This window comes from Pempheris klunzingeri, chromosome 22 (genome assembly GCF_042242105.1).
Source record: "Pempheris klunzingeri isolate RE-2024b chromosome 22, fPemKlu1.hap1, whole genome shotgun sequence".
NCBI lineage: Eukaryota > Metazoa > Chordata > Actinopteri > Acropomatiformes > Pempheridae > Pempheris > Pempheris klunzingeri.
The window spans coordinates 18,850,576-18,873,184 of NC_092033.1; the positions used below are offsets into that span (position 1 = coordinate 18,850,576).

Below are 22,609 nucleotides of genomic sequence, written 5' to 3' on the forward strand. Positions count from 1 at the left end.
GACACCCCATAAAAACCTTATGGGTAATTCCCTGTTAAAATCTAATTCTGTGTGAATGTAAACCCAATGAATGAATTTCATTTGGGAAAGTACAGCATGCTGAGGACACTGTCTCAGCCCCACTTGGTAAGTGCTGAGGCTGAAAAGAAGCATGTGATGCACTGTGTGTCTACTATTATCATGTCTAATGAAGTGGCGCTTTGCTGTGTTTTTCTCAGAACGGTGCAGCGGCTGTCTCCAGTCTTTCTTTGAGCACTGATCCCCCTCCTCCTCCAGGTGACACTCACTGATAGCACAGGTAGCTGATGATGAGTTTTGGTATGTGCAGTTGACCTATGACCTTCACAGCTCTGGTGCCCAGCCTCTTCCTCACCGCCAACCTGCTGAGCTGCTGCAGACTCATGGGAGTGGCTGGAGGCAGAAAACAGAGTGCAAACAGTGTATATAATGGAATAGTGAGTCATGGGTTAAGGAATTGCAGTATCAGGTAGCTAAAACTTGGACGGACTCCAAAACTGGATGTACGAGTATGTGTGAGCGTGACTATGATTTTTCGTACTGTATAATTATTCTGTGAATATAAATATGGCAATTTGTAAATCGTTTCTACCCTCATCTGCTTGTACTTAAAGTCTAAAAGCAGCTGCACATTCCTTGCTTCAGCGCTCCATGTTCTACATAAAGCTGTCACCAGAGATCTAGTTCCAGTTACAGTGGCTGACCTATATGTGACCAACTGTATATTCTGTATGAGCATCAAGAACAGGTTTCATCTGTGTGAGACTTCCTGGATGTGAACTGTGATCCTTGCTTGCCATCTGCTGGTGCTATGTTGACACTACACTGTTGTACAGAGTACGGAGCTTAAGTTAAAGCAGGAGTTCTACTGTAAATATGAATGTTTATTTTCCACGCAGCTCTGACTGTTGTGAATAACTTACTCTCATAAAACTGCAGGCAGGCTGCAGAGGGGGAGCCCGGTGTGGTGTAATCCACAGGTTTCCTATTGTGCTGATCTCTGGCGTAGATGTTGGCCCCGAACTCCACCAGTATCTCTATCATCTCAACTCGCATGTTTTTTGCAGCATGGTGCAGCGGAGTCTCGTGGAGTCTGGCAGCATTCACTTTAGCACCTAAAAGGAAATGGACGTCAATATCAGCTCTGGAACTTCAACATGTGCAAGATGGCTGATGTTCAAGTCAAACTATACACAATTTGTACTCAATAGGCTAAGACATGTACTGCAGGTAAAGGAGTGATATCACAGTTCAGCTAGCCTGTCCTCGAGCCATAACAGAACACCCAAACTCACCAATCATCTTACTAGATTTAAAATCTGACCTGCAAAAGCCACGGGTATTAAACATACAGACAAGGGCTAAATCTAAAGCCATGCGACATCTGGTTTGGTACATTTCCCCATCCTGCTTTGCACTGACACTCACCTGCATTGAGTAGCACTTTGACACAGTCTGTGTGTTCATTAGCACAAGCCACATGCAGCGGGGTCCCGTAGTACAGGTCGTACGCCTCCAGACAAGCACCCATGGCAATCAGGAGCTTCACGCAGTCTGAGCTTCCTGAAAAATGACAAGAGAATATTGTGTCATCTACGCTTATTCAGAAGTATTAATGCCAGGCTTTAACTCAACTTCACAGAAACTAAAGGGCATGTGAAGAAAACTGAGGAACTCACCCCCCATGCAGGCCTCGTGGAGGGGCGAGGCTGTACGGGAGGTGAGGGCAGGGTTGGCCTTGGCCCCATGATCCAACAAGAGTCTCACACACTCCAAACTACCAGACGAACAGGCATCACACAGTGGGGTGCTCCCGTCTACATTCCTTGCATCCACCTGTGAGGCATCACGGGACGTTGGATTATATATACTGAAGTACTCCAACCTCTTTCCAGGAAATCATATTCCTCTGCTCGTTCACTCAATTAGTCTACTAACTCTAGTAAACTCCAGTCTATGTCTTTCATTCAAGTGAATGGGTGAATGACCAAAAGCCACAGAGTCATGGTATGGAAGGTAGACATCTGTCTGTCTCCCTAGCTCACCTGGGCTCCAGCGTCCAGCAGCAGACGGACACACTGGACCTGTCCACGGAGGCACGCCTCGTGCAGCGGAGTGATGGAGTCCACCGCCACGACATTGACTGAAGCTCCACATTGGATGAGGTGCTGCAGCTGGGAGGCCTGGCCGAGGGACGCTGCCTTATGCACCTCTGTTCTCTCTGACCAGCAGCCTGCAAGGGAACAGGTCACAACAGAACACTGGATGTGTCTGGATGGGTAACATCTCTGTATTATTACTAAGGCTGCAACTATTAGGCAACCGACAGAAAGCTGAGCCACAACCACTCTGACTCGTCATTTAAATCCCTTTTCAAACTAAAGTTCCAAATGTTTGATTGTTCCAGATTCTGAAAAGGGAAAATTTGCTGCTTTTTTTGGTTGAACATTATAATAAATTAAATATTTTTGGTTTTGGGCCATTTATCTGAAGAGGTCACCTTGGGCTATAGTGATGGCCATTTTTACTGTTTTCTGAATGTCTTAAAGACCAAATGATCAATCAACCAATGATTAAACCGTAGGTCTTATTTAATCATTTTACATCTTATACATTTTGTTCTCTACTTGCTCTTTATACAAACTCTGCTGGAACTGAACCTTGCTTAATGTCATCTACTTTAACTAAAGTCATCATATAGATTCCATGTATATGGTCATTATTATTACTGTCCCCACTACCTAAGTAAAATAACATGGTGCTCATTGACAGCAAGAAGAACAAACCAAGACATTTCAAGTACAGGTCTCCATATATCTTGTAGACTGGGGGCTGTCAGTTTAGCCCTCATGTTCATAGCACGGCCGAAGAGAAGCTAACTGCAGTAATAGGAAGACAGTGTAACAGAGCTGTTAGTAACAGCTAGCTAACAGCTAGCTAAGGCAGAACACACCGACAAACATAGAAAACATAACGGGGGCTGCTGCCTGCTAGCATGCTAGCTTACCCGCCGACAGACCTATCCTACATGCCGACGTGCAACTGGGTCAAGACCAAGACCCGAAAAAGTTGCAGCCACACCGGCTATACTGTCTTTATTTCATACTCACCGATGTCTCCAAATAAATATGGCGGGTCGTTTTCAATTTCCATCCTGTCTCCTCTCTCCGCGCAGAAATGACGACGTTCACGCACAAACAGAGACACGAGGTGTTTGTAAACAGCAGCGTCGCCGGTAGCTTAATGTTTACATAGGCGGGAGTCACGTGACAGATTTGGAACTCGAAACGCATGCTGGGATTTATAGTTTTCACACAAAACAGCTCGCTTGGCGATTTGTGGAGAGCAGCCAATATTTATTCTACATCTGGGTGAATAATGCCACATAACACGCATTATTATATTATAATACAACGATAGATACATATTTTATGCATCAACGAGGACGTTAATGTGGAGTCACATGACATGCATGAAAGAAATAGGGTGGATCATTTTAATTCTTCAGATATGTTGACCATGATGCTTCCTTTAGAGATGTTATGTTTAAAAACAAATGCAAGTCTCTCATCGAGGCTTAGAAATCCACTCATGTGTCACTGCGTAGTGATGCAGGATGATCACAGTACTGGAGGTAGCTGTGGATGAGGTGGGATATGCCCAGCTGACCGATGACCTCTGAGGCTCTGGTACCGAGCATCGTCCTCAAAGTGATTCGACAGAGCTGCTGCAGGCTGAGAGGATTAGCTGGCAAGAAGAAGAGGTTTTCATCAGCCAAGTCCTCATGATTGAAAACGAAAACTGAGAAAAGAAAAAAGTAGGCAGTGCGCTTACTTTCATAAAACCTGAGGCCACTGTAAGCAGCAGACGCAGGTGTTGTGTAGTCTACAGGCTTTTTCTCCAGGCTGTCACTGGCATACACATTGGCTCCAAACTCCACCAACAGCGTGATCATGTCCACCATGTGGACTCGTGCTGCATGGTGCAAAGCCGTCTCGTGGAACTTCACTGAATTCACATTGGCACCTGCAGGAAGAGGAGATGAGCTGTGGATTCATGGATTCACTCCCAGCTGAAATCAATTGACTATTTTGGTAGATCATGTAATTCTGATTAACTAAAACCTGCACACACACCATGCCGTTACAGCTGACAGTAAATCCTCATTATCAAGGCTCATTTTGTTTGCCTAATGGTCTATTTTTCTTTGCCCTGCAGATACCAAGCTTTGTCGTAGGGATTCTTTTTAGAGCTGTCAATCTGCGCTGTCATTCAACAGTCATACAGGACTGACACAGAGACCAGGAGCTCCACCTTAAATGGAGACCAGTGGCTGTTTAAAAGATATGAGAAGGTTTTTCATCAAACTCCAAACTTGTGATATCCTAAAGTATGCTTTAAGCACCATTACTTTTAGACACTGACCGTGTATTATGATATTGTTATAACAGACATTTATAATCTGTATACCAGGTGTTCCCATGGCATAGGGGTCCAGCAAGATTCATTCATTTCCCATTTTTACTGTACGCTTTCAGAAGGTTTTATCACGTAAAAAACTGGGAGACATTTCCGTTAACCATCCTGTAATAACAGACCCATACAGAGGAAGCAATAAACATCAGAATCACTATATTAAAATCCCGTTAGATATCTTAAGACATGACAGCTATGAAAAAATAAATCACCACTGAGATGTGCGGTGGTTACATTTTGGAGAATAGCCTTTAGTCTTCTAAAGATTTGTCATAAGATGCTTCTAACGTCACTGAAACAATCGGCAACATGCACCAAACCATCACTAAAACAAGACTTAAGCTACCTGCAATGGCTGAGCCCAAGCCACCAGGTTTCTAAAGCTTTGCAGCCTAAACTTGTAACCTTCACTTGGAACTGTGCCATTTTTGATGACTTAAACCAAGGTATTCATAGGTGCAGTCAAAGGGGCATTGTGAGAAATGTATGAAATTCTTAGCAAAAGCAAAACTGAACAAGGCAGATAAGAAAGTAGGCCACCACCATTCAACACATTGCACAATTACGCAGACGTCTTCGTACTCTTTTCAATTTTTTTAACGATGGATTTCTTCTTAAACACACTGTCTGACCTGCAGTCTCCTTGCTGACCTGCATTAAGCAGCTCCTTGGCACAGTCCACACGTCCTTTAGCACATGCGATGTGGAGGGGTGGACCAAAGTGGATATCATACGCCTCCAGCTGGGCACCACTGGCTATCATCAACTTCACTACTTGAACATTACCTGAGAGGAATGTAAAGAATGAAAGTTTTCCTTAGAGTGAGGACGTGTGACGGGGCACAGCAGGTTGAACCCTGACTTGCTGCTGCTGAAGGTTTACCTTGTATGCAGGCCTCATGGAGTGGCGAGGCAGTGAGAGCAGTGAGAGATGGGTTAACGTTGGCTCCGTATTCCAAAAGCAGTTTGGCACACTCCAGGCTGCCAGAAGCACAGGCGTTACACAGGGGAGTGCTGCCATGAATGGTCCGTACATCCACCTGGGGGAGGCGCAGAAACCTCACATAGGTAGTATCTATTCTGTTTTAATGAATTAATTCATATTAGTTATGTTTATTTAATGAGTTATTAGTTATGTTAATGTGTCCCAATTTATTTAAACATTTGAGCAAACTGCAAATTGATTATCTGGTCGATAGTGCTGCAGGCTCACTGAGAATCCTGTTGTCCTGTTAGATGTGAGTGCTGCATTTGATACCATTGACCATCACATCCTATTACAGAGGCTGGAACACTTCATTGGCATAAAATGAGCTGCATTAAGCTGGTTTAAATCCTATTTATTAGATTATCAGATTTTTTCAGTTTGTACATGTTAATGAGTCCATCCACACTAAAGTGAGACATGGAGTTCCACAAGGTTCAGTGCTTGGACCGATATTATTTACCTTATGCATGCTTCCTCTGGGTAATATTATCAGGAAGCACTCCATTAATTTCCACTGTTATGCAGATGATACCCAATTATACTTGTTCCAATCAGTTGGTTAAACTTCAAGTCTGCCTTAAGGACATAAAGTCCTGGATGAGCTGCAATTTTCTGTTGCTAAATTCAGACAAAACTGAAGTTATTCTGCTTGGCCCCAGACACCTCAGAGACACCTTTTCTAACAATATAGCTACTCTGGATGGCATTACTCTGGCCCCAATACGTAATATTGCTAAAATCAGGCCCATCTTGTCTATGAATGATGCAGAAAAATTTGTCCACACATTTGTCACTTCCAGGTTGGATTATTTCTGTTCCTTATTATCAGGCTGCCCCAATAAGTCCTTAAAGACTCTCCAGCTGGTCCAGAACGCTGCTGCTCCTGTTCTGACGAGAACTAAGAGAAGAGACCTTATTTCTCCTGTACTGGCTTCTCCTCATTGGCTTCCAGTAAAATCTAGAATAGAGTTTAAAATCCTTCTCCTCACCTACAAGGTTCTTAATGTTCAGGCTCCATCATATCTTAAAGAGCTCATAGTACCGTACTACCCCACTAGAGCACTGTGCTCCCAGACTGCAGGTCTACTGGTGGTTCCTTAAGTCCTCTAAAGTAGTGATGGAGCCAGAGCTTTCAGCTATCAGGCTCCTCTCCTGTGGAACCTCCTTCCAGTTTGGGTTGGGGGGGCAGACACCCTCTCTACATTTAAGAGTAGACTAAAAACCTTCCTTAGTGATAAAGCCTATAGTTTAGGGCTGGATCAGGCCTTGGACCAGCCCCTAGTTATGCTGCTATAGGCTCAGACTGCCGGAGGACTCCCATGATGCACTGGGCTCCTCTCTCCTCCTCTTCCTCTCCATCCTGATGCTTCATGTCTCTTTAATGTCTGTTACTAACTTGCTATCTTCCCCGGAGCCTTTCTGTGCTTTTCTCATCCCTCAGGCTCCTGTGGATCCTGGTCCTGGTTCTCTGGTTCCTGTGGATCCTGGTCCTGGTTCTCCTGCTGTGGTTCTCTGGTTCCTGTGGATCCTGGTCTTGGTTCTCCTGCTGTGGTTCTCAGGTTCCTGTGGATCCTGGTCCTGGTCCTCCTGCTGTGGTTCTCAGGTTCCTGTGGACCCTGGTCCTGGTTCTCCTGCTGTGGCTCTCTGGCTTCATGAATCACTGCTGCAGATCGTTGCTCCCACCCACCTCCACCCAACACTGACCCCAACAGGAAGCCACCCACCTCTGAGCCCTTATCTGTTCGAGGTTTCTTCCCGTTAAAGGGGAGTTTTTCCTGCCACTGTCACGTAAAACCTGAAGCTTGCTCATGAGGGGATTCTCGAATCCTTGATTTTGAATTCCTGAATCATTGGCTCTCTCCTCGTGAAAGCCTGGTCTAGACCTGCTCTTTATGGAAAACTTCTTGAGATAACATTTGTTGCAGCATTTGAATAAAGACTGATGAATGATTGATTGTAATTTCCTCATATCAACACAAATCACACCCTCCTACAAAGACGGGGGTAGGATCATGGAGGTCTGTCCCACCTGGGCTCCGGCCTCCAGCAGCAGCCGCGCACAGTGTGGATGAGCCTGTATGCAGGCTTCATGGAGCGGAGTGATGTTGTCCACCGTCACCATGTTGACCGGTGCTCCTCTCTCCAGCAGCTGCTGGAGCTGCAGGGCCCTGCCCTGGGACGCTGCTTCGTGCAGGGCAGTCCGGTCTGCCCACAAACCTTAGACAGCCAGTAAGACACAAGAGGTACAAATAAGCACACCCTCAGCCTTTATTCAGTCCGATTTCTGTACAGTGTTTGACAGGTCAAAAGCTCTTAACACAGCTGTTCTTTAGTTACTCAGTACATCTCTTTTTACCTCTTTAGATATGTGAACATTACTAGTGGTGAAAGTACATTTACTGAGGGACTGTACGTATGTACTTCATCATTTTATCTTCCTGTAAACCTAATGAAAGCTAGATTACTAATAGCAGAAGGAACTGTTAGCAATCATTATTACGTATCACCATCATTAGCCGCAGTAGCATCGTTAGCTCCTGTCAGCTTCTCTCTGCTGATATATAGTATACCCCCTAACAGTTGTTTATTTCTCCACCTCACTAACAGTCTGACTGTCAGGGACACGCTAACCGCTGTGTAGTGGCTGGAGTCACGTGGCCTACGCTGACTCACTCTCCACCTTGTGTCACAGCTATGGCCGACATGACACCTCCAGCTCAGCGGCCCGTCGGTGTCACGAGCAGCGCGGTAATGTGATTAACGTGGGCAAAGCCGAGTGTCCCTCCTGCCGTTCAGAGGACAGCTACCGTTCGCTGCTACTGAACCGAGCTCACCGATATCACACAGAAACGAGCGGCGGGCCGCCGTCACCTCCATGTCTGTCTCTCCCGGCTCTCACTGTGGGAGGAAGACGAATCTAAACTTTAGCTGACGTTGGAAGCGTCGAGTGGAGGTGCAGCGGAGAATTGTGGGAGTCGTAGTTTTTACAGGTGTCGGCTTTCCTTTTCTGATACACAGAACATCATGTTGTCACACTTATGACATCTATCATGTATTTCTATAGATATACACTACCGTTCAAAAGTTTGGGGTCACTTAGAAATTTCCTTATTTTTGAAAGAAAAGCACTGTTTTTTCAATGAAGATAACATTAAACTAATCAGAAATACACTCTATACATTGTTAATGTGGTAAATGACTATTCTAGCTGCAAATGTCTGGTTTTTAATGCAATATCTACATAGGTGTATAGAGGCCCATTTCCAGCAACCATCACTCCAGTGTTCTAATGGTACATTGTGTTTGCTAATTGCGTTAGAAGGCTAATGGATGATTAGAAAACCCTTGTGCAATTATGTTAGCGCAGCTGAAAACAGTTTAGCTGGTTAGAGAAGCTATAAAACTGACCTTCCTTTGAGCTAGTTGAGTATCTGGAGCATCACATTTGTGGGTTCGATTAAACTCTCAAAATGGCCAGAAAAAGAGAACTTTCATGTGAAACTCGACAGTCTATTCTTGTTCTTAGAAATGAAGGCTATTCCATGCGAGAAATTGCCAAGAAACTGAAGATTTCCTATAACGGTGTGTACTACTCCCTTCAGAGAACAGCACAAACAGGCTCTAACCAGAGTAGAAAGAGAAGTGGGAGGCCCCGCTGCACAACTGAGCAAGAAGACAAGTACATTAGAGTCTCTAGTTTGAGAAATAGACGCCTCACAGGTCCTCAACTGGCAGCTTCATTAAATAGTACCCGCAAAACGCCAGTGTCAACGTCTACAGTGAAGAGGCGACTCCGGGATGCTGGCCTTCAGGGCAGAGTGGCAAAGAAAAAGCCATATCTGAGACTGGCCAATAAAAGGAAAAGATTAATATGGGCAAAAGAACACAGACATTGGACAGAGGAAGATTGGAAAAAAGTGTTATGGACAGACGAATCGAAGTTTGAGGTGTTTGGATCACACAGAAGAACATTTGAGAGATGCAGAACAACTGAAAAGATGCTGGAAGAGTGCCTGACGCCATCTGTCAAGCATGGTGGAGGTAATGTGATGGTCTGGGGTTGCTTTGGTGCTGGTAAAGTGGGAGATTTGTACAAGGTAAAAGGGATTTTGAATAAGGAAGGCTATCACTCCATTTTGCAACGCCATGCCATACCCTGTGGACAGCACTTGATTGGAGCCAATTTCATCCTACAACAGGACAATGGCCCAAAGCACACCTCCAAATTATGCAAGAACTATTTAGGGAAGAAGCAGGCAGCTGGTATTCTATCTGTAATGGAGTGGCCAGCGCAGTCACCAGATCTCAACCCCATTGAGCTGTTGTGGGAGCTGCTTGACCGTACGGTACGCAAGAAGTGCCCATCAAGCCAATCCAACTTGTGGGAGGGGCTTCTGGAAGTGTGGGGTGCAATTTCTCCAGATTACCTCAACAAATTAACAGCTAGAATGCCAAAGGTCTGCAATGCTGTAATTGCTGCAAATGGAGCATTCTTTGACGAAAGCAAAGTTTGAAGGAGAAAATTATTATTTCAAATAATAATCATTATTTCTAACCTTGTCAATGTCTTGACTATATTTTCTATTCATTTTGCAACTCATTTGATAAATAAAAGTGTGACTTTTCATGGAAAACACAAAATTGTCTGGGTGACCCCAAACTTTTGAACGGTAGTGTACATTTCTAATAGTACAACATATGTCATAATGGAACTGGTGTTGCTTCTGTGTGTGTTATCTGTTTAGTGTGCGGTCTTTTCCACTGCTTTGTATCTAGAAACATCCATCAGCAGTGTAACTGGTACCCCCCCCCCAGACATTCTCAGGACTTGAGTGTTTTTAAGCTGTTCATTGTATGAGGCACATGTCCTGTTTCTAACTGGATGGAATTGCATTTCATTTGGAAACAGTCTTTTTGTGTTATGGAAAGAGTCTCCAACTGCAAATAAGAAGTTGCTATTTGTGATGAATCATAAAATCAAGATTCAATGAGTCTGCAAGTCCCCTAAAGTCATGATGCAATGTTCTAGAGAAATCACACAAGTCAGTCAGTAAGCAGTTACCATCTTTGGCCTCACCAGCAGCAGCACACTAGAGCAGAAGTCTCAGGTCATAGTTCAGTCCACACAAACACTGTCTGCAGCGTAAGAAAGAACAAATGAAACAAACTCAGCTTTGGTTTCTGACAAAGTTGTTTTTACTTTGCAGTACAGAAATCATTTGAGCCCGAGATGTTTTTGTGAAGTTGTTCAAAACAGAGGACATCACAGGGCTCTCATCAATTCCATACAGCTGCAGTACACATTTGGTCCTTCTTAAGCAAATAGTCAACCACACTTCCTGTTAATCTGCTGTTAATGCTCAGTTCATCCATCACTTTGCAAAATACAGGAACTACTATACCTCCTCAGATGCATTATAGTAACTCAAGCTGTTGAAAGCAGGTTCAGGTGGTTTATGCTGGACTAAAGTTGGCCTTTTGGTTTGGTTTACAGTATGTCTGACTGTGCTGGTGATTACAAAAGAAAGCGGGTTAAGAAGACACAGAAATATCAAGCCCACACACCCTTTAACCACTTTATTTTAACATAATCAGACAATGCCAGCCAACGGCTGAGGTGCCCCCTTGCACAGCTGTCTGCTGTTGCTGGGCCTGAATGTGCTTGCGTCACCACAGCCTGCAAGTAGCCCTCTACTACTCACATGATTTAATACAGACACAGCCAAGTCACGTCTCTCTCATCCTGACATGAAAAAATACCTGCAGAGACTAAATAACTCCAAATGCCTTTTATACAATGATAAGTGACCCCCCCCCCCCAAAGAAAAAACACACAGCCAACGTGTGAAATACTATTGATTATGACTTATTTGATTTGGCATTTTTGGACTATGCATCATCTTAACACGAGAATATCGGGTATCACTGTATATTAAGCATAGCCAGTGTTTAGTGCAACATCCATCTGAAGGTGATTTGAAAAAGCATAGCTCCCTCCCTGAACCCTATCCAACAATACTAGATCATATTTCTCTATATATCATGAACTTCCTCAATGGGCAGACTGTATACTGGGATAATCAGCCGGCCCATTGATGTGTACATTTTTGTGTAAATTTTATATTTTTTGTAAGATTTCAGTTGTCGGCAGCGTTGTCTTTGATAATCAGGAGAGTTGCAGACACTTTACTCTTCTATTCTGCAGCGTCACCGAAGATGTCCTGCTTCTTGCGCTCCATCTCCGCAAAGTCAAAGTCTGAGCCTGTCATCCTCCGATAGATGTCCTTGATGTCATCACAGGTGGTCTCAAAGTGAGTCGTGGCGTCATATGTGCGGGAGATGAAAATCTAGAGAGGACAAGACAAGGTCAAAGAAAGAAATCAACAGGAAGGTCAGAAATCATAGTTTTGATTCTTAAATGATGTCTTAAATCAATAAAATACAGTTCACAAACACATAGTTATTCCTAGTCTGTGTGTGTGTCCTGCACAGGACTTATCTGTTTCCCTGTGTTATGTGAAGCACAACAGACATGTTGTAAATGGGCTAAAACACACAGCACGGTCCTTTAGGTTCCATCTTAGCTCATTGATCATACCTGGCTGTCAGTGCCCATGTCAGTGGGTGCAAACTGGTCACTAATGCTGACAAACTTCTGCTCGATGGGTTCCAGTAGGTCCAGGGCCGGTTTGATTTCTTTCTCAGGGTCGTTTGTCTCCACTGTGGTGCTGGCAATGGCGATGTATTTACCCTGTGCTGCCACGTTGTGAGCAAAGGAGATCATACACACGTAGATGTCTGGAAACAGAAAAGCTTCAGGTTAAGGTCTGGTGGTTTACATGTGGGGAAGTTCAAATACCATTATTTAACCTCTCCAGTATTGCTGTTTTACAGTATTTTGTTTCAGATGACAAAGAAATAAAACACTATACATCTAAGTCATCTGCTCATTTCCTATTTCCGCTCACCGTGCTTCCTGTTGACCTGATTCTGGGGGATGATGATCTGACAAGAGTTCACATCATTGGTGTTGCTGATGGGGTGACTCAAGACACAGATGACTCTGATGACCTGACCCACTTTAGTGGTGCGATCCATAATGTAGCTGGGGTCGCAGATCAGCTGCTTGCACCTGGCGATCTGTGGTGGGAAAACACAGTAAGAGGTCAGAGGTCTGAGGAGATGAAATATTACAACTGGTAAACATGCAGACACATGTTCCTTTAGAATAGCACATGAGAGAAGTGCACATCCTTAAGCCAAACAGGTTGTATGATCAAACAGGAGAATGGGTTGTGTAGCAACATGTTACATAACAAAGTATCCATGCATGAATGAAACGGTCTTCTGAAGACTACATCCCTGCTTTGACGGACATTAAGTGACCCATGACGGATGATGTGAAAATGTAACTTCAGGTTAACTTAAATCATCATCCCCACACCCAACATTTCCCACACATGGAACACATGGTTTGCAGTTTTTCCCCAGACCACAAAATGTGCAGAAATTCCCAGTATGACCTGGACATTTTAAATATTTGTTTTTTAAGTTACAATTGTGCCTTTAAGCCAAACATTTTTTGTATAGTTGTATATCACATCCAGTCTCAACAACAGGTGTTTAAAAAAAGAATCCAACACATTTGGGAACAAAATGCTCACCTCTCCCTCAGACTTGACTCCCACCACCTTCCCATTCTCCATCACAATCTCTTCTATGGGCTTGTTCAACATATACGTCCCACCGTAGATGGCGCTCAGTCTGGAACAGAAACACGTGTTGAGATGTTACTTCTTATTATCGAAACACGAGTCGAGTAGTAGTAGGGAACTATATGAAACTCATCATGTCACATTGCTGTAATGTTCACAGATGTAACAGAGTGATGATTGACATTATCACATGTGTATCATAGGGAGAGTCCCCTACCTGGCAAACCCTTGAGGCAGTTCTCCCAGGCCGTACAGCGGGTACAGGTATGGGCTCTTGCCGTATCTGGCCAGAGACTCACTGTAAAGCTTTATCCTGTTTATCGTTTCAATGCAAGGTTGATCCAGGTAACTGAGGGGAGACAGAGGCAGACCATTTTAAGACTAAGGTACGGTAAGGTATTATGAAAAGAACTTTTAGTAAATAACTGCATAGCCCACTGACTCATCTGTGCGGTAGAGGGCGATGGAGTGGCCAGTAAAGTCTATGACTTCCTGGCCCAAGTTAAACTTTTTGAAAATGTCCCTCATGATGGTAGTGCTGGGGTCGATGCCGCCTGTAGTTTTGGGGTTGTTCTCGTCAAAGCTGGCAATGAAGCTCAGGAAATTTTTGAAGCGCCGTTTCTCAAATATCCCCATCAGACCTTTAGGAGACCAAGAGTTTAAACTTTGAGTGGAACATGTCGAAAAAGCAACACAGAGTGAGTGAAAAGCCGGCTTTACAACGTCAGCCAACAGTTAATGTTGTTAAGGGCCAAAAGCCTCACTGAACCAGAACTAAAGCAAAGGTTTTTTTAAATTAAAAACATTTCGTTGATGGTTTCAAGTTGTAATCACATTCTTTTTATAATCCCTGTTGAGCCCTTTTTCACTTACTTGATGCCAGAGCCTCAGTCTCGGTAGAGGGGACTTTATAGATTTTGGCCCCCTTGTACACGTAGCTGCCCTCAATCACTTTGAAATCCAGGTAGCGGGTCACCTGTGTGATCAGCAGCATGCGGACCAGCTGACCTGAGAGAGGGAGACACAACCATCACAGTTACTTTCACGAAAAACACAAAATGAGATTACTTCATTCATGAATAGTTGTCTTTGCAGTTTTAGCCCCTTCAGTGAGCATTTCTTTGCTGCAGTTAAGTGTTACTTGTGGTTCCTGCTATTATAAGACATTTCTATTGTTAAACATTGTTTCAACCATGACATGTTCAACGACAGCTCTAATAACAAGCTTAAGGTCACAGCTCTACTGGGAGACATAAAAATTAAATTACTAAAAAAGCATTAAAAGAGATGGATTGCAGATATTTGGTTGGCAATTTGCACACACTCCCTACACCTAAGGGTGGGAGGTTAAAGTCACAAGCTACAGCAGCACATGATATACAGGAGAGGGATTTAAGTATACCATTGGCCATAAGGAATTTCGGGATGAGGTCCACGTTCCAATCCCGGCCTTTTCCCATTGACTCACTAGGTTTGCCAGGAATGTTGAAGCGCTTGTAGAGCTGTAGGGAGACAGAACAATACTTTACTCTCAAGCTACAGCCAACAATTTACACTGACACCAGAGGAGCATTTCAGAAAGATAAGGCTCACTGGATTTTAAACAACATCTTTACATACGTAAAGAAAAGGCTTTAATGTCTTCAAAGGGAGCTGTGGGATGTCACTTGAGTCAAAATGCTACAAGTTAATACATAGCAGTGCAAAAGGTGGGCTTACTGTGCATAAACCCAAACCTTATTTTCAGGAGGCCTGTATGGTCTTGCAGAAAAAGGTCAAATGAAACACCCATCAAGTAAAAAAATATTTCACCTTTGCAAGATGGTTTGTCTTAGCATGTTTGCCCAAACCAAAAAGTAGATCATGTAGAGCAGAGGTTCCCAACCACTGAGACCAAACTGGTAGTGGGCCTCAAGACATTTGCAGATTTGGCAAACAGTGATTTCATTCACTTAAAAATTAACTGCCTAAAAATTAGCTATATATCCCTATTACAGCCTAATTCCTTAGGAATTATTCACACTAGAGGTCTCCATGGGTCTATCTGGACCCTAGGAACCCAACCCAGGAAGTGTACAGGTTCTGGGCCATGTTTTATTGTGGTCGATCAGGCCCAGATTAGGGCCCCTTCTTTTAGCGCAGGTCCTGGGTCTGTTTATCATTCTGTGGAATACCTGGGTGGATCGAAGAAGACCCGTGATCAGCACTGATCACCAGTCTTCTCACATCCACACAGGTGCTGTGTGTGCAGGTTACATGATGATTAGGCTGACAGTTCAGACAACAACAAAGAGCGAAAGGTGCAAAGAACACGCAGCAGCACTAGTGAGTTGGAGTGGAGTGCAGGGAAGATGGACACCAGGAAAAGGCTGAATATAGAAAGGTGAGACCAGGCTAGCGGCCCGTCTCCTGTCTGGGCCTCCTTGTGAACAAAGATGACAACAATGTAAGCACTGTGCATTAGGTGGGGTGAACTGTTACGGTTCAACTCAATTAAGACAGGCACATCACAACAACAAAATAAGCTAAATAAGACAGGATAAAAACAGTGTGATGTCCACATTTCAACCATTTTGACCTCATCAATGTCACAAAGTCGAGCCAGCAGGGTCAGAAATCAACTTACATCTTCAAGAGGTGTGATGGAGGCACTCTCAGCTCCGTAGTAGGAGTTGCGGTCCATGTGCAGAACCTTCTTCCCCTTCACTGACATGATGCCTGACAAAATGCATTCCTGTTGATGAAAAACAAAAGATGAATTACACCAAGATCAACAGATGCTCAACAGAGGCATTGGACGGTGAGTGTCTTACTGCCGTAAATACAATAATACAATACAAGGCAACACTATAGATCTGATCATTTAGGAAATGGCATCATCAGGCTGTGCATGACGATTCCTAAAAACCTGTGGACCAGAGAGTCAAGCAGGCTGACTACCGCCCACAACTATGACTGCATCCTCAATTATGTGAAGGATCGTTTGAGACTCAACTCTGGGTCCCCTTCATTATGAATCGATGACTTGGGTAAATGTCAAAGATGACATTGGACACAAAAGTCCGAAGGGACAACATGAAACTTCTTGCGGGTTTGACAGAACCAAGATTATGACCAAACAATGGTGTATCCAAGAATTGGGTCCTGACATCCCAGTACCAACAGCGTGTGTGGCAGGGTCTGTGGAGTTAGGAGGATGATTATGGCTTGTGCAGAGCTCTCGGTCTCAGAGGCTTGGTAACGATGCTGGAAAATGTGCGTTTGCCAGAGTCTGGAATTCCCACAGACCAGAGGCCTTAATACGATTACAGCAGTGGGTTTGTAGATGCATGAAAATACTGTGAGCAGCATGTGACTGTGTGGACTTTACTCAGAAACAAGTTTTACAACTGAATGACAGCTTACACTCCAGTGGTACACATGGTATAACCTGTTCCTCACATGACAAAAGCCAACAATGGATCATAATCTTCACTCTGTGATGTCACCCACGCTGCCTCTGTGTTCGGACCTCAGTCTGTAACCACACAGAAAGTGACGGGATCTGTGCCATTTCTTTCTTTCAGTTGTGATAATGTAATAGGCGTGGAGCGTTTTGATCTGAGGTCAATGACGTCACAGCCTTAACAAAGCCTGTCAGCTGTCCCATTAAAGACAATGCAATCCTAACAGGTGACTACAGTCATACCCTTCTCACTTCGCTCATCAGACCGAGTAATATCAAAGCTATTATTTCCAACATTAACTGTGGAAAGTGGTCGGCTCGATGCAGAAAAAAGCTGAAGCAGAATTAGGCCTGTCATGAGAATTACTTTATCAACTAATCATCTGCTATATTGACATGACATCGACCACTTTTCTGACCTTGATAATTGCCTGTTTCTATAAGAAGTGTCACCAACATTTTAGCCAAAATATAGCCAGAACAAACAGCAGAGTTTTCTCAAACATTAGAAGACTTGGGCTCAGCCCCTCAGGGTTATTTTTACTCCACTGAACAGAAAAAAAAATATGCTCAGACAAGTTTTGCGGTCATATCTGGTCACACTGTTTCAGTACTCTCCTCTGCCCTCTGCCCGAGTTTCGCCGTGGCGAGGCTCAGACAGCTCCTCTACACACAGCCAACCAGGTGAGGTGAAGACAGAGACCGTGTTACTCGAGGCTTAGGCCGGCAGAGGGTTGGTTCTCTTTACAGGGGTTTTCGCTGTAGCCAAAGCCTGCTCATTGTGTTGCTGCATTTTTTCAAAACTTGAGCGGTATAGATGAATGATGTTAGTTGATATGCCTCTGCATTCATTGGTTTTACTCCATTTACATTGTGGCATTTTAATTTGTGCTTGTGGTTCCTGTTTTATTTTATATGCTTTCAGCTTTATCTTTACACTCAGTATTACTACAATCCATCTTCTTCAGTACACCTCTTGTATGGTTAGAAATGATGTAGGGGTGCAATTTAATACTATTTTTATTATCAATCAATTTACAAACTGATTAATCATTTGATCCATATAATGTTAAATTGTGCAAAATGTGCAACAGTTTCCTAAAGCCCAGGGTTAAGTCTTCAAATGTTCCATTTTGGCCAACCAACAGTTCAGAGCCCAGCGATATTCAGTTTACAGTGAGGACATTTTCCCACCGATTTATAAACTTGGGACAACGGTGATATTACACTAGATCACACTAGACAATCTCCAAGAGAGGGCACCAGCACCTTCCTTCACTCTCACAGCCACAAGGAAACAGCATACAGGGACATTGCCTTGGTCTGGAAACACTGTACATTTACTGCCAACTTGCTAACTTCTCTGCTACACTCTTCCTCTACACCGCTTGCTCTCCCTCACACTCATTATTCTCAAAGAGGCTACACTGGTCTTGTAACAGTTAGATCTTTGGATCTTCCCCATAAATCAAAAAATATTGTCAAAAAGGCTGCACGGGTGCTTTTGCTTTTCATTTTTACACCAAAGCATGTCTTGTTGGCCAGCTCTCCTGGAATCTGACTTCTGTTGTGTGTGCTGCTGCACAGAGGACGCTCTTTCAACTTCTAACTGTAGCATCTATTGTCCAACTGAATATGGATAACACACTTCCTATTTTACAAATTAGTTTTTTCATTTGATGAACATGGGCACTGATACGCAAAATTAACTAAATGGGCTTTATTTCTAGAAAATCAGAAATTGAAGAAAGCAAAATGACCGTGGGGGTAAACATGCAAATAATGTAATGGTGTGTGCCTGTGTAACATAGACTACCACTGCAAGCCTAGTTTACAATGACAAAACAAAGGAAAGAAAAATCCTCAATGCAGAGACGGCAACCAGAGAATGGCTGAGGATTACCTATAAATGCCTTCAACAATCAATTGGCAACATAGTTTTTAATTTTCTGTTGATTGACTAACTGATCAATTAACTTATAGTTCAGCAGTCCCACAATGAAGTGCAGCAGCATTAATAGATTGCATTCAAGACTTAATTGGACCCATCTCACAGTGTAAATGCAATGAACAATGGTCATGCAATGGTGACGCCTTCGCCTGTAATGTGTCATTAAATCTGTCTCCAGGCCGGGATGACTGACAGACGTTCATCTATTTTTCAGACAAATGACAATGGGTATGACATTTTTGGTAAGTGGAGCTGCCGGGCCCGCACATACTGCTGCTACCAAAGCCAAACGGACCTGAAGCTGTAAACCCTCAGTTTTTCCTGTGTGACATGGATAGATTGTCTGAAAACACGGCAACTGTGAGGTTTACTGTGAGGAATGTGTGGTCAGCCTAAATGTATCTAAATGTCAAACCTTCATAACCTCCGTGACATACACTTCTCTACATCGTGCAAAATCCATACCAGCCTCTACGTAGATGCTCTCCTAAAATAACACACGCCCCAGTGAAATACGAGCATGTCCATCTGTAAATGTCTGGGTTTCATCCACTGTATGAGCTTGCAACGCCACTGACTTGAGGGACGTATAGTCAGGCTACGGTAGATCTCGAGGGAAGACTTCTGATGTGTCACTATCACGTCTTTCAGGTGGCATGTCACTGAAGCCAACCAGCTGCCGTGTAAACAACTACAGGATTTGACACAGAGGCTGAGCCAGCCTAGTCATCACTAGCTCTGCCAGATAGTGGCCATGCTGACGGAGAGGAAAACACTGATCCTGTGTACAGTCAGGCAGAAAATTAAGCCAGCATAAAACACTGGGACCAGAGGCAAAGTCCTAGTTCAATGCTTAACACATAAGACTCATAAAATCAGAGAGAGTGAGAAGTAGCAGAGTCCAAAAGACGGGCTGGATGAGTCGCTGCAGCTCAAAAACAATCACATGACAGAGCATTATAGTCATAGCATGATCACACCAGCTTTGATTTTGCTACACTGGACATTTCCAACACGTTCAAGTCACAAGAATCTGTTGGACTTAAATCCACTGAGCTCACAAGACCAAGAGAGCAGAGACGTTACATAAAATCACCATGCTGAAAAAAAATCAGTTAATAAAGAAATAGATAATTGTTTGATGCAAGTAGAGCCAAACATTACATCTTCACACTGTACCGTATAATGTGAAACTAAACTAGTTTAGTGCTCTGCACTATTAGCTTCATGTGATGAGCTCATTAAATTACATGGAAATGCAATGCGCTGGCTTTGGAGGAATTTAGATTTTTATAACTACGTTTCTATAGTATTTGGTTGATGTAAACTAAATAAAGCAAATTGTTACGTTTTGCACACTTTTACTGATTGTTTCAACACCCCTTGATAACCTGAAACTTCTACACAGGTGGGCCATCCTTACTCAGTAGTAAACTGTGAGTGAAAGCGAGCATTGTCTCCATTTCCTTTGCTTTCAAGCCATTTCCTCTTTCACTGGGCACAAAGACAGCAGACAGCTCTATATGTCTTCCTTGAGAATGTAGCACTGTGAGAGTTAGCAATTTTACTTGGTATAATTCTGTATAGTCATCAACTGTATAAAAGAAGTCTTTCAAGTCTTTCTAATGTCCAGCAGGGGGCAACTCCATTTCCCCCAAACTGATTGGATGGAAGTCTATGAGAAAAGGAGCCGACTACCTACTAAAATCATTAGCTCAGTAAACATTTCCCTGATGAGTCTCAGTCGCTAGTTTACAGTCTTCTTCAACATGGCATGTTGCTTGTTCTGTAAATTACGCCCCCATTTAGAGGAAAATAGATGATAAAGCAGGGTGTGCATTAAGGTGGGACTACCTTGGGACTAACTAATTGGAACCTACCGCCTCCTCAGCCACTGAAATACCACCCTACTTGCTTCTCTTGTCTTCTGCTTCCTTGGGATCACCAAGTGCAATGATGTGAACAAGACAGCATGTAGGTACAGTGTGATATCTTGTGCCAAGCCACTCCCCTCATGTCATTAGTAGTGGACAGATGGGAAACCCATCCCCCACCCAATTTAACACATCAAAAAATACCAAGGGAAACAAAGGCAGACTAATCATCTCCATCGTGGGCACACAGTAGCAGGAATGGTAGCAGATAATATACCCTTAACAATACAAAATTAGTACACTGTGTTAATTATAGAGATTAACTTAGTTTGATCTAATGCAGTAAAGTCACGTACAAACAGTAAGGTTAGCTTATAAACTTAAAGCAGAATTCTGTGTAGCCTGCAGAGTTAGTAATTATCCCAGTGGTGGTGTTAATGTGTAGTAAAAGGGGAAGCTGTCAGACAAACAAGAGTGAAGTCACCGATTTGTGTAATGGAACAAGAACCATGTGAAGCTCTTTGTCTCTGCAGCCCTTTTTAGGCTGGCTGGAAGTCAGTCAAGCTTTCAGCTAACTGAGCTTACAGAGTTCTGCCAGCGTACTTTCGGTTCCTCAGTCTTGGTGGAACCACACCCTAAGAGCTAAATCAACACCCTGCTATACCAAAACTTAACCAATCCCGTTCTGCTCGGCTGCTTGTTCCCGGGCTACCAGTGATTGTTCTGGGCGTGCAGGGAAACACTTCAGCTGTCATAAAGAAATACCAGTTTACAGAAACTCTATGTGAAGTCATGACGCATATCAGCACTAAAACTATGTACTAAGGTTCTCCATATTAAAAACAGTCCAGAAACTGCAATGGATTAAGAGCCTTGAAGTCGATAGAAAGTTGACTATTGGCCTGCAACAAAGTCATCATGTAATTTCCACGACACAGTTCAGCCATGTCAAACTGAGGAGTCGGGAGGCCTGTCAGGGACATGATCTAGTCCAGTAGCATAGCACGGTTTATGATGACAACGTGCATTTCCGGGTAAATAAAACCTACACAGACGGGATTCACAGATCATGAAATACTACCTCTCATTATGCTGGATCCGATTTATGGGATCTTTAGAGAGGAAGTTAAAACAATGCAAGTTACAGGTTAACAACCTTCTGCTAAACTTTCTGTCTGACAGTTACACAAAGCGATTTTGGATGAGCAGCCACTCCGATCCTTTCCTCAAATATCTTCTCGTGTAAGTCTTAGAAAGTGCTAAGGCTTAATAAAGCTTGTAGACGACTTCATTTCACTCCGCAGCCTGTTGAGTCCACCGAACGGGCGCTGAGCGGAAACTAAAGCTAGCGCGTATTAGTTTGCCACTTAACATTATAGCTTTTGCATTTAATAAGTTCTCCGTTACTAAATTACACAAAGACTAAGGGTCCACAACCCAACCCACAGGCACTGTGCACGACAGATACATCGGTGAAGCGGACACGTCGTTATTCAGCTGTTAGCAGGCTAATTGGTTAGCTTAATTTAGGTCGACTAACGTTAGCAGACTACTCATCCGCGTATAATCTTATCCTGACTGAGAAAATCCGCCCGAACTGGCACCTAACTTCCAAACAACCGGTTAAGTAACAGTGCTCACTACATTCATAGTAGACAACTACAGCACAAAAAGAGTCTGAACATATCTTATATAAGTTCGGGGTCTTTAATCTTCCCAGGCACTCGTAGTAGTTAGAGATAGCATAGTGCTAAGAGTGTTAGCTTCTTTACTCGCAGTCTCCATTAACCAACAGATACAAACTCACTCTCGGCTAGCGGCTAAGCTAGCTACTTAGCGCTAACCGCGCTGATTAGGCCCAGTTAGCTCAAAGCCAAACCGACAAGTGCTAACAGGTAACAGGTTGCAAATCATTTCCCTGCCATTGACCACATCGTTTAAATCTTTCTCACCGTCAGTCCGGTGCCCAGAACGATAACGTCGTATTCTTCATTCATTTTTCCGATTCCTTTATCCTCGGCTACTGAATATCGGGAAAGAAGAAAATGGAGATTGCGGGGCTGGAGAGGAGAGGGGGCTGCGGTTCAGCGTCAGGCGCCTCGGGGGCGTGGTCTCTCCGCTGTCAATCAGCGGGAGGAAGAG

At 43.6% G+C, this 22,609-nt stretch overlaps 3 protein-coding genes across 4 annotated transcripts; all 3 read right to left on the bottom strand.

The window, feature by feature from the left end:
* Positions 1 to 230: 230 nt before the first annotated feature.
* Positions 231 to 3,205, bottom strand: asb13a.2 (ankyrin repeat and SOCS box containing 13a, tandem duplicate 2). Of its 2 annotated transcripts, none has more exons than XM_070853969.1 (6): positions 3,129 to 3,205; positions 2,064 to 2,251; positions 1,698 to 1,854; positions 1,447 to 1,581; positions 942 to 1,133; positions 231 to 411 (listed from the first exon to the last, which is right to left on the bottom strand). In XM_070853969.1, the coding sequence occupies exons 1-6, from the start codon at positions 3,169 to 3,171 to the stop codon at positions 284 to 286; spliced, it is 843 nt and encodes a 280-aa protein (XP_070710070.1). In that variant the 5' UTR covers positions 3,172 to 3,205; the 3' UTR covers positions 231 to 283. The 2 variants fall into 2 exon arrangements, with proteins under 2 accessions (XP_070710070.1, XP_070710071.1); XM_070853970.1 differs by having other exon boundaries at positions 1,447 to 1,577; positions 1,694 to 1,854.
* A 211-nt stretch (positions 3,206 to 3,416) lies between these two features.
* asb13a.1 (ankyrin repeat and SOCS box containing 13a, tandem duplicate 1) lies at positions 3,417 to 8,372 on the bottom strand. The gene is made up of 6 exons (XM_070853835.1): positions 8,317 to 8,372; positions 7,512 to 7,699; positions 5,378 to 5,534; positions 5,146 to 5,280; positions 3,853 to 4,044; positions 3,417 to 3,765 (listed from the first exon to the last, which is right to left on the bottom strand). The coding sequence occupies exons 1-6, from the start codon at positions 8,357 to 8,359 to the stop codon at positions 3,608 to 3,610; spliced, it is 873 nt and encodes a 290-aa protein (XP_070709936.1). The 5' UTR covers positions 8,360 to 8,372; the 3' UTR covers positions 3,417 to 3,607.
* A 2,672-nt stretch (positions 8,373 to 11,044) lies between these two features.
* Positions 11,045 to 22,564, bottom strand: gdi2 (GDP dissociation inhibitor 2). The gene is made up of 10 exons (XM_070853490.1): positions 22,420 to 22,564; positions 15,824 to 15,931; positions 14,600 to 14,699; positions 14,071 to 14,205; positions 13,640 to 13,838; positions 13,415 to 13,546; positions 13,147 to 13,246; positions 12,451 to 12,622; positions 12,081 to 12,280; positions 11,045 to 11,829 (listed from the first exon to the last, which is right to left on the bottom strand). Exons 1-10 carry the CDS (start codon positions 22,462 to 22,464, stop codon positions 11,677 to 11,679), a joined length of 1,344 nt encoding a protein of 447 aa, XP_070709591.1. The 5' UTR covers positions 22,465 to 22,564; the 3' UTR covers positions 11,045 to 11,676.
* Positions 22,565 to 22,609: the final 45 nt, after the last annotated feature.